A 12658-nucleotide genomic window follows, 5' to 3' on the forward strand; every position below is an offset into this window, starting at 1 on the left:
ATTCCCAGATGAAATAGTTATGACAAAATATCCATTCTCAAGCAGCCAGACTTTAAGGGAGCCGAGCTATGGTAACTAGTAGTGTAACTATGGTAACTAGAATCTAAAGCGGATATTCAGTTTAAACGCACGTACCGGCGTCTCCAGAAGATTACGCAGTGTTGTAAAAATAGTGGGAGGAGTAAAACTAGGTGGAGGTCGGGTCTAGAGTAGTAGTAAGAGTAAGTAAGAGAATTTTGGGGGAGGCACACGGCGGTACTGACTGTACCGCCGTGTACCTCCGCCTAGGTACTGTACTTAGCTTTAGCCGTTCTCTTATCCCAATAAACGTTCAATAGCCTTGAGTAACTTGTAGTTTGTCGGGAATTTTTAGTTGTAATTTATCAATATATAATTATAATAACTGGTTTAAGTAGTAAGTGAACAAGCTTTGTTTATTTATTTTATGCACATTGATATCAGTTCCAAAATATAACACGGACTTTATGATTGTTTAATTTTAAAATCGTAATCCCAGAATGTATCTGTCGGCAATCAGTAATAGTAATACATACCGATGAGGCCTTCTAAACCGCTACCGGATCATCAATTAAAATTCAGGCGATTTCATATGTGGTTTCCAAGTAAATGAATCGTCTCTGGTCGCGCTATATCTCTTTCTCTCTCTCTCTGTTCTGGTCGCGCTATATATCGCTCTCTCTCTCTCTCTCTCTGTTCTGGTCGCGCTATATCTCTCTCTCTGTTCTGGTCGCGCTATATCTCTTTCTCTCTCTCTGTTCTGGTCGCGCTATATCTCTCTCTCTCTGTTCTGCAGGTCGCGCTATATCCGATCACAATAGTTCCACTTCAGTACAGCCATTCATGCCGCTGTGCCTCATGGCCACATTTCTACTGAGCTTCCACGAGTGATGGCACCTTTAGTTTTACATTGGTGACCATTATTTTATCAGTTTTAAAGGCAAGGTTACAGCAAGGATGGAAGTCAAGCAGGGTGGCGCCAAAGGGTCCATTAGTGATGCAGATGATGCAGATGATGACTAGTCACTTATGGTTGGACCGGAACAGTTGTCTATGCACTCCTTCATAATAACATAATATTACGTTTATAAAGAGCTTAATTAACTGCAAGTCATCCAGGGGGTCGCGCTATTCAACTACTTTGAGAATTACCGGAAGCTTGCTGGTTTCCTGTCATCTGCATTTTGACTAAAGATCACCCAAATGACTGTGTTTTGGCTCATGCTTATCAATTATCCATGGTTAATAGTTATGAAGCTTAAACTTCATGTCGCTTACCTTAAATATTCCTTTCAATTTTCTTGTAGCCGTAAACATTCTGCCATTCCCCAAACTTTGAACAATTAGCAAACATACCGATATTTCATGCCTGAAATACCGCTAAGCTACAGCCAAGCCTTCGGTAATTACCGTTTTATCCTAATTCAAAACAGTTTGTAGCAGGTAAATTATAAAAACAGTATAGTTTCCAGACTCCGACTAATATAATAATACTCCCGTTACTTCAGATAAGCTGCTCATTTAGTTCATAATCCCCGCTCTTATCGTATCAGAGGGAGATAGTAGTGGTTGTAGTAGCTGGAGATATGTAACTATGGTAACTAGTAGTGTTACGATGGTAACTAGTAGTTGTTGTAGTAGTTGGAGATATGTAACTATGGTAACTAGTAGTGTAACTATAGTAACTAGTAGTTGTAGTAGTAGTAGCTGGAGATATGTAACTATGGTAACTAGTAGTGTTACTATAGTAACTAGTAGTTGTTGTAGTAGCTGGAGATATGTAACTATGGTAACTAGTAGTGTTACTATAGTAACTAGTAGTTGTAGTAGTAGTAGCTGGAGATATGTAACTATGGTAACTAGTAGTGTTACTATAGTAACTAGTAGTTGTTGTAGTAGCTGGAGATATGTAACTATGGTAACTAGTAGTGTAACTATAGTAACTAGTAGTTGTAGTAGTAGTAGCTGGAGATATGTAACTATGGTAACTAGTAGTGTTACTATAGTAACTAGTAGTTGTTGTAGTAGCTGGAGATATGTAACTATGGTAACTAGTAGTGTTACTATAGTAACTAGTAGTTGTAGTAGTATAGCTGGAGATATGTAACTATAGTAACTAGTAGTGTTACTATGGTAACTAGTAGTTGTTGTAGTAGCTGGAGATATGAAACTATGGTAACTAGTAGTGTTACTATAGTAACTAGTAGTTGTAGTAGTATAGCTGGAGATATGTAACTATAGTAACTAGTAGTGTTACTATAGTAACTAGTAGTTGTTGTAGTAGTTGGAGATATGTAACTATGGTAACTAGTAGTGTTACTATAGTAACTAGTAGTTGTTGTAGTAGCTGGAGATATGTAACTATGGTAACTAGTAGTGTAACTATAGTAACTAGTAGTTGTAGTAGTAGTAGCTGGAGATATGTAATTATGGTAACTAGTAGTGTTACTATAGTAACTAGTAGTTGTTGTAGTAGCTGGAGATATGTAACTATGGTAACTAGTAGTGTTACTATAGTAACTAGTAGTTGTAGTAGTATAGCTGGAGATATGTAACTATGGTAACTAGTAGTGTTACTATAGTAACTAGTAGTTGCTGTAGCAGCTGGAGATATGTAACTATGGTAACTAGTAGTGTTACTATAGTAACTAGTAGTTGTAGTAGTATAGCTGGAGATATGTAACTATGGTAACTAGTAGTGTTACTATAGTAACTAGTAGTTGCTGTAGCAGCTGGAGATATGTAACTATGGTAACTAGTAGTGTTACTATAGTAACTAGTAGTTGTTGTAGTAGCTGGAGATATGTAACTATGGTAACTAGTAGTGTTACTATAGTAACTAGTAGTTGTTGTAGTAGTTGGAGATATGTAACTATGGTAACTAGTAGTGTTACTATAGTAACTAGTAGTTGTTGTAGTAGCTGGAGATATGTAACTATAGTAACAAGTAGTGTTACTATAGTAACTAGTAGTGTTACTATGGTAACTAGTAGTGTTACTATAGTAACTAGTAGTTGTTGTAGTAGCTGGAGATATGTAACTATAGTAACTAGTAGTGTTACTATAGTAACTAGTAGTAGTAGCTGGAGATATGTAACTATGGTAACTAGTAGTGTTACTATAGTAACTAGTAGTTGCTGTAGTAGCTGGAGATATGTAACTATGGTAACTAGTAGTGTTACTATAGTGACTAGTAGTTGTTGTAGTAGTTGGAGATATGTAACTATGGTAACTAGTAGTGTTACTATAGTAACTAGTAGTTGTTGTAGTAGCTGGAGATATGTAACTATGGTAACTAGTAGTGTTACTATAGTAACTAGTAGTTGTTGTAGTAGCTGGAGATATGTAACTATGGTAACTAGTAGTGTTACTATAGTAACTAGTAGTTGTTGTAGTAGCTGGAGATATGTAACTATGGTAACTAGTAGTGTTACTATAGTAACTAGTAGTTGTAGTAGTATAGCTGGAGATATGTAACTATGGTAACTAGTAGTGTTACTATAGTAACTAGTAGTTGCTGTAGTAGCTGGAGATATGTAACTATGGTAACTAGTAGTGTTACTATAGTAACTAGTAGTTGTAGTAGTAGCTGGAGATATGTAACTATGGTAACTAGTAGTGTTACTATAGTAACTAGTAGTTGCTGTAGCAGCTGAAGATATGTAACTATGGTAACTAGTAGTGTTACTATAGTAACTAGTAGTTGTTGTAGTAGCTGGAGATATGTAACTATGGTAACTAGTAGTGTTACTATAGTAACTAGTAGTTGTTGTAGTAGTTGGAGATATGTAACTATGGTAACTAGTAGTGTTACTATAGTAACTAGTAGTTGTTGTAGTAGCTGGAGATATGTAACTATAGTAACAAGTAGTGTTACTATAGTAACTAGTAGTGTTACTATGGTAACTAGTAGTGTTACTATAGTAACTAGTAGTTGTTGTAGTAGCTGGAGATATGTAACTATAGTAACTAGTAGTGTTACTATAGTAACTAGTAGTAGTAGCTGGAGATATGTAACTATGGTAACTAGTAGTGTTACTATAGTAACTAGTAGTTGCTGTAGTAGCTGGAGATATGTAACTATGGTAACTAGTAGTGTTACTATAGTGACTAGTAGTTGTTGTAGTAGTTGGAGATATGTAACTATGGTAACTAGTAGTGTTACTATAGTAACTAGTAGTTGTTGTAGTAGCTGGAGATATGTAACTATGGTAACTAGTAGTGTAACTATAGTAACTAGTAGTGTAACTATGGTAACTAGTAGTGTTACTATAGTAACTAGTAGTTGTTGTAGTAGCTGGAGATATGTAACTATGGTAACTAGTAGTGTTACTATAGTAACTAGTAGTTGTTGTAGTAGCTGGAGATATGTAACTATGGTAACTAGTAGTGTTACTATAGTAACTAGTAGTTGCTGCTGGAGATATGTAACTATGGTAACTAGTAGTGTTACTATAGTAACTAGTAGTGTACCTAACTATGGTAACTAGTAGTGTTACTATGGTAACTAGTAGCTGTTGTAGTAGTTGGAGATATAACTGCTGGAGATAATGAGCCATTATATATCTGCAGCGGTTATCTCCGCATTAGCTAGTTAGCTTCCATTAAAGTGCTCGTGTACACGTTAAGATACACGTCAGTGCCTTGTGACCAACAGCTCTTTGCTAATATCAGGACGCATCCTGCTCGTATAACTTATTACTTTCTGCGTACATAGTTCGCAGTATTCTTACTGTGCTTACTACAGGGATCTGCTCTGAGTCTGTATATTTGCGGTCATCACATCCGACAAATCGTCCATACCGGACAACTTATATCTGATAAGTTTATAATTTATCAGCATTCCGACGTTTAGTCGACCAAGTTTAGTCAGAGTTTTACATTGCTGAAGTGCTAGCTCTCTCTGTCCTCAAAGTTTTACATTACTGAAGTGCTAGCTCTGTCCTAAGAGTTTTACATTACTGAAGTGCTAGCTCTGTCCTCAGAGTTTTACATTGCTGAAGTGCTAGCTCTGTCTGCATCAGAGTTTTACATTGCTGAAGTGCTAGCTCTGTCTGCATCAAAGTTTTACATTGCTGAAGTGCTAGCTCTGTCCTCAGAGTTTTACATTGCTGAAGTACTAGCTCTGTCCTCAGAGTTTTACATTGCTGAAGTGCTAGCTCTGTCCTCAGAGTTTTACATTGCTGAAGTGCTAGCTCTGTCCTCAGAGTTTTACATTGCTGAAGTGCTAGCTCTGTCCTCAGAGTTTTACATTGCTGAAGTGCTAGCTCTGTCCTCAAAGTTTTACATTGCTGGAGTGCTAGCTCTATCTGCCTCAGGACACTATGACGGGTATGACCGCTACCTACAAGGGGCCGGTGTCAGCTATGGAGTACCTGGGAATCAAGGTGAAGCTGACAAACGAGGAGGAACAGGAAATAAAGGACTTCTTCACTAGATACGACACTGATGATAACGGCATGTTGGATCTGGAGGAGCTACAGAAACTGTTCGCTAACTTCAACGTGGTGGCGCTGCAGGACGACATTAAAGCGTTCTTCGAGCGAGTAGACAAGGACAAGGACGGCACAGTGGACTATGATGAGTTGATGACGTATATAGAGGAGATACTGGCTGAGAAGTACACTAGTGAGGACATAGAGAGCGCGTTTAATCTGATAGATGAGGATGGGAGTGGGGAGGTGTCGCACGAGGAGGTGGCCGTTGCCATGGCGAAGGCGGACGTGGGGATTCCTCATGATGAGATATTGTATTTGTTGGAGGAGGCGGATCTTAATAGAGATGGGACTATCAGTTTCTCAGAGTTTAGGAGCATTCTCTTTGGACTGTGAAGAGAAAAAGTAATAGAGTTGGAATTCTTAGTTGACAAAAGTGGAAAGGAGAAGTAATTTTAACTCCTTCAGTAAACATGAGGTTAAACACTTGAGTCGGTGTTGTTAACAGCTTTGAAATTCGTCGAATTGAATATTGATCAGTTTGTTTGACCTTGATAATTTGAAACTCTGAAAAGATGTGAGATTTTTTATAGAACTTAATTATTCTTCAACGGCAAATTGCCGTGGCAGTCGCTGAATGTGGCAGAGTTAAGAATACGATTTATATAATATCAATAAATATAATCAGTTCCATAATGAACGGACAGGTAAAATGCACAACCTTTTATCTGATTCTAAGAATTATTTAGACTATTAGAGACGTGTAAGACTAAAATGAATTGAACTTGAAGTAGGTTAGATTCTTGCGTTGAATTTTATTGATTTGTAAAATGACTGTCTTTGAATTTGTACTAAAGGACGAATATTATACTAACATAAATTGAAAAACGTGAAATCGTGTCAATTAAACTCCCGGCTAGCCGGCACGTAACGCGTCACCATGGTAACGTAACGCGTCACGTGATCGACTACGAGATGGAGCCTTTGTTCTATACTAGCTAGACGGCACTTATATGTTTTAAATCACCCCCTCCGGGCACTTTCTGAGTACGGGATATCGAGAGATGCTAAACTGGGGAGAAGTTGTAATTTTGTTATTTATGGTCTAATAAGTCAAATTAAGCTGAAAAAGTTCGAATATGTTTTTATTTGAGCAGGATTGTTGCCAGGTACAGGATTATACCTCAAGTATGCTGTATGACAGAGCCTCACGTGCTATTTAATTATTAATATGAACTTCTTTCTCACAATGGAGCGTGCGGCAACTATAACTATAAGGAAATAACTAAAACAAAAATCTTCTCACTTGATCTGACTCTCGTAGACCCTGTAGGGACCCTTGTTTAGCCTTAGGGTTCTGTTGTCATGTTTTGTAGTTTTTGTAACACAAGTCGTCAAACTTTCACATAAACCCACTTTAGTCTACCTTATCGGACCTTATTTGGACGGACATTAATTGAACGCTGGAGGCCCTTACGTTCATCTTAATGTCCGTTCAAATAAAGTCCGTTCATTTAAGGTCCGTCCAAGTTAAAGTCCGTTGAATTTTTTTCAAACATTTTTCCACTTTGAACTTTTTGTCCAAAATATGACAACTATGAGAACTTTATTATGCCTTAAGTTAACGAAGGAAAGGTTCTCCTTGGTCTGCCAGAAAACTCTACTAGTATATGAGGTTTTCAAGGGTCACTTGGCGGAAAAAGTCAACGGAATTATGGCACTCAACAACATAGTTCATGAGTTAGTCCCCGCCAACATGACAAACTTTTTCCAGCCTCTAGATATTACGGTAAATCGTGTTGCCAAGGACATTGTCCGACGTTGTTATAGTTCATATTACTCAGGGGATGTAATGAAACAGTGCTAGGAAAACTCCAAGTGATTAAGGTTAACCTTAAGTTGTCTAAGATAAAACCACTTCACGCCGAATGGCTTGTAAAAGTTAACACTGAAATGCAGGACCGGGGTAGTTTGATAAAAAAAAGGTTTCCATAAAGCTAGAAATCACTGATGCTTTAAGCATGGACTATTTCATGCACGAAAACCCATTTGATGAAGATGATGTGTGATATTAGACACTGATCATGTACACATATTTTAAGATTTTTACTGCTTAACGACTGCTATTCTTACTTACTGTATAAAAAATGGATTTAAAAATCAAACCTTGATTACGTAATATAGGGGGGTCGGTCTTGATTACGGTTGATTACGGAGGGGGGGGGGGGGGTAAAAATTGCCAAAATATTGATTACGTAATATGTGAACGACCCCTTAATAGTACAACTTTATTGAAATGACAACATAATAGAAGAGTATTAAAATATTTTTCTAAGATCAAAATGTCAATAAGTTCCGCGCCGTCTATTGTCCTTTGAGTTTGAACCCGCTAGTATATAGTAGCAACAAATGATAAAACTAAGTAAGTAAATTTGATAATACATTTTTGAACTTAAAAAGGTTCTATACTGCGGTCGGCTGCTGTAATGTAATATATTGAGTGTTGAGTATTAAGATGCTTATATTATATGCTATTGTTTTAGTAACAATAAATAGTAGGTTTTCGTAACAAAAAATTTAAAAATAAAAATTGTACGTTGAACTTAAAACTGTTCTGTATTGCGGTCGGCTGCTGCAATGTAATATATTGAGTATTGAGTATTGAGATGCTTATATTATATGCTATTGTTTTAGTAACAATAAATAGTAGGTTTTCGTAAAAATAAAATACAAAAATAAAAATTGTACGTTGAACTTAAAACTGTTCTGTATTGCGGTCGGCTGCTGCAATGTAATATATTGAGTGTTGAGTATTGAAATGCTTATATTATATGCTATTGTATTAAAAATGGATTTAAAGATCATTAGCTGGTATAAAAAAACGTCAAAGAAATGAAAAAAATTCGGATTTTTGATGGTTTTGAATGCCTTCTAGCGTTCATATTAATGTCCGTTCATAATAATGTCCGTTCATTTAATGTCCGTCCAAATAAGGTCCGATAAGGTATACTATCTGCAGATTGCAGTGGAATGATACTAGCGACAGTCGGTACAGTGTACAAACCTAAACCATTCCCAATTACTAGCAGATTATACTGTGTATATAAATTATAATTTTTGTTGTCTTTTTTAGCTGTGGTAATTAAAACTGAATTTAATGAAATGGAGCGTAAATGTGATGTTTAACCGTGCGTATCGACAGATTACCGAATTACTGTCACTTTTAATCTGACAATTTGATGACCTGTTAAATTAAATCTTACAAATTCAAGGAAATGATCATAACAGTAATTATAATCAATGACCTTTCTAGGCATTTGAATTTTAGCGACTAAATATAAACAGAGATTACTAGATTAGTGAGATAATACCAGTAATATGGGTATGCGTGGACAATGTCCACCTAGAGGGGGCTCAATAACACAAACTGATGGCTGAGCAAGTAGGGAAAGCTGACTGAGCTGACTACTCAAGCTTACTGAGCTGACTACTGATACAAAATAAAAATAGTGGTCGCTATTAGATCATCTCCCCCAATCAGCAGAAACAAGAAATTGTTTCAATACTTGTAGTTGTAACATTGATAAACCCTGAAATATATATAGTATAGCAACAATATACCCTGAAATCAGCACAGATAATGAACTGATGGACAAGGGAGTATTTAAGTCTGTTAAATATGGAGAGCAGCCATGAAACATGCATTGCAGGGGGACTACCTTCAATAAAGTGGTTCGTTGCTACTTGAAAGTCAATCATTGGATCCCATCAGGAGCCGAGATCAAAAATTTCACCAAACCGCCTATCGTAATTCCATATAGCCAACTTGCTGTAGAAAGTTATGCCCATAGATTGGCGATGAAACAAATTTTGTGGGGTTTTTTAGGCTCTATATTTTAATTTAACCAACCTACATTGAGAACTTATCTTTTTAAATTTGATCACAGATGGTTCCAGATACATTTTATCTCCCATACAGTTAAACAAGGAACTGAAACTACTAGGTTCCGTACAGACTCAACTCTGCACCCATGTCAATATGTTCATTATCTTGATTTATACTATACTACAAGTAACTACTAGTTACTATAGTTACACTACTAGTTACCATAGTTACTTATATCTCCCATACTATACTGTAAGCAGTGATTAATTGAGAGGAATTTAGGGTAATATTGTGTAATATGTAGATAGTGTAATGATTATAATAAGGCGGTCGTGGGGTCCAGTATGTGACGTAGTATTTTGGGCATATATTAGTAGACGACAGTTATTGCAGTTTAAGTGCAGAGAGGTCAGTTTAACATATGTTTGAGTCAGTACGAGGTTGAATTATGGATTGTTTACAGAATACTAGTGATACTATGTTGTGGCTATCGACAGGACAGTTTGCAATTCCCGGGAAATGGTAGATTGTTTAGACTATCAGAGCCCGGGAGGAAAATAGTGTTAGTTTTTGGAGATAGCGGAGTGCCAGTTTACCCGATCGAGAGGGGGGTCATTTTGATACCGGGCAGGTTCTGTAGCTAGAACCTGTTAAGGTTAGGTCGTTTAGTTAGGTAGATGGTTATAGTGGTAAGTATAAGATTGGCGGCCGTAGAATAGTGGGGCATTACGTAATTACTGTTATCAGGCTTGGTTGTGGCCGACACCAGGGGATGTCTTGACAACACTGGGCTCTGGCAGAGCGGGAGTCAGCGCTGGTTGACTTAGATAGGTAAAGCTAGACTAAGAGTAGGAGCTAGAACCGGTTAAGGTTAGGTCGTTTAGTTAGGCAGATGGTTATAGTGGTAAGTATAAGATTGGCGGCCGTAGAATAGTGGAGCATTACGTAATTACTGTTATTAGGCTTGGTTGTGGCCGACACCAGGGGATGTCTTGACAACACTGGGCTCTGGCAGAGCGGGAGTCAGCGCTGGTTGACTTAGATAGGTAAAGCTAGACTAAGAGTAGGAGCTAGAACCGGTTAAGGTTAGGTCGTTTAGTTAGGCAGATGGTTATAGTGGTAAGTATAAGATTGGCGGCCGTAGAATAGTGGAGCATTACGTAATTACTGTTATCAGGCTTGGTTGTGGCCGACACCAGGGGATGTCTTGACAACACTGGGCTCTGGCAGAGCGAGAGCCAGCAATGGTTGACTCAGATAGGTAAAGCTAGATTAAGAGTAGGATTAACGGCAGGAAGTAGGTTGCGTAATATTTGAGGCAATATGAATCGGAGCAATTAGGAATTTGTTGCACAGCATTTGAGGCAATATGAGTCTAAGTGACTAAGCGTTGGTTGAGCAAATATTCGATTATTCATTGTTCAGTTAAGTACCTTGGGCACCTTTATTATACCCCTTGTTTGCATTCTCACCCTATTCGATAGAGGGTCATGGTTGATACCAGACTAGTGTAAGGGACCAGGACCAGTTATGGTTGGGGCCTGGTGAGCACGGATGGAACGTGTCGTTAGAGGTTTAGAATCGACAGTGGTTATTTCAGGGCACCTAGATTAGGCACGGTCAAGGCGAGTTGACCGTGCTATCCGTGTTTTATGTTGCAGCACTAGATCGCTGAGCGTTTATGGGCGATACGAGTCTGGTTAATTAGGATTTGAAGTAGAGGTTGTCGAATTATTCATTGTATTGTTTCATAGTTTAGCTTTGTTTACCCTTTATTATCACGCTCGTTTCCATTGTCCAAACCCTTAATTAAATGCAAATAAACTTCGAACCGGGAAGCAAGTGTCGACTGCTTACAAGTGGCGCGAACGGTAGGATCCTATTTTATTATAGGATAGTTTGTTTTGTATTTCAATTAAGGTAATGGAGACTATTTAGTGTGTGAGAGTGAGTCGACAGAGGTCAGGAGTATTTGTAAATATGTACGTAAACGTAATATTATACAGTGTTGTCAGTTACCATTGTTAGACTAGTGCAGTGCAAGAGCAGTAAATGAATGCTCGGTGAAGTGTAGAGTTTAAATGGTATTTTTGGGGTTTCTTTCATCATGGAGGGGAAAGGGGGTTAGATACCGGAGAGGCACAGGTTATGAGGGATTATTTTGAGGAGTATATGTCCGTCCGTTGAGGGATTGGTTCGAGAGAGTGTTTTGATGAGTTGATTCAGAGATAACCGGGTCTTATTTTAAGTTTTAAGACGGCAGACTTGACATACTTTCAGCCACCAGAGCCTCAGTGGGAGTGGCTGCCTGCTGAACCGTTCTGTAGTGTGTCAGACTTGTTTTCTTTTAGTAGCGCTACGTATTGTGATATCATGAAAGAGATAGAGGAAGAGATAGAGGAAGAGATAGAGGAAGAGATAGAGGAAGAGATAGAGGAAGAGATAGAGAAAGAGATAGAGGAAGAGATAGAGGAAGAGATATTATATAAATAAGACCCGGGTGATGCTAGCATTGGAGGTTGAAGAGAGGTTATTCGGAGAGTGGTGACGTCACTTGTAGGGAATTAGAGCGGTGTATTGATTTCAAAACTTGGAACGTTTTGAAGGGGTTTTGAAATTTGAGGGGTGCCGGGGCATGGTATTTTCTATGATGAAAGAAATTAGGACTACTTTTCTGTGAAGAGAGTGTTGAATTGACTGTCCGAATATTTGAATATGAGGAACTGACGGAGATTAAGTCATGGAGTGACGGTGTGAGACACTGATTTATCAATTAGAGTAAAAACCGAGCAATAGAGAGCTGATAAGCGAGAGCTTTAATTATTACATTTGACCTGTACACTTGGTATTTTAATTAGTACATTATTGAAGAGAGAGACAGTGTTTGTATTTTAATTAGTACACTGTTGAAGAGAGAGACAGTGTTTGTATTTTATTTTAATACTTTCAACACTACTATATAACAAATAATTTGAGTCAGGGAAGCGGCACTGAGAGAGGAACTGTTGAAGAGAGAGAGACAGTGTTTGTATTTTATTTTAATACTTTCAACACTACTATATAACAAATAATTTGAGTCAGGGAAGCGGCACTGAGAGAGGAACTGTTGAAGAGAGAGACAGTGTTTGTATTTTATTTTAATACTTTCAACACTACTATATAACAAATAATTTGAGTCAGGGAAGCGGCACTGAGAGAGGAATTGGCAGAGATAAAGATAGCTAATGAGGTAATGATGAGAGCGCGGCAGGAGGATGAGCTAGCAAACGAGAGAGGAATTGGCAGAGATAAAGATAGCTAATGAGGTAATGATGAGAGC

The 12658-nt window shown here is 37.8% G+C and overlaps 1 protein-coding gene across 1 annotated transcript; it reads left to right on the forward strand.

Annotated features, from left to right (window-relative positions):
- The first annotated feature begins 5342 nt into the window (after positions 1-5342).
- On the forward strand, positions 5343-5849 carry LOC134817499 (uncharacterized). Its single transcript, XM_063826641.1, has one exon. The coding sequence runs from the start codon at positions 5343-5345 to the stop codon at positions 5847-5849; it is 507 nt and encodes a 168-aa protein (XP_063682711.1).
- The last annotated feature ends 6809 nt before the right edge of the window (positions 5850-12658 follow it).

This window comes from Bolinopsis microptera, chromosome 6 (assembly GCF_026151205.1).
Source record: "Bolinopsis microptera isolate Bmic1 chromosome 6, MBARI_Bmic_1.0, whole genome shotgun sequence".
Taxonomy (NCBI): domain Eukaryota; kingdom Metazoa; phylum Ctenophora; class Tentaculata; order Lobata; family Bolinopsidae; genus Bolinopsis; species Bolinopsis microptera.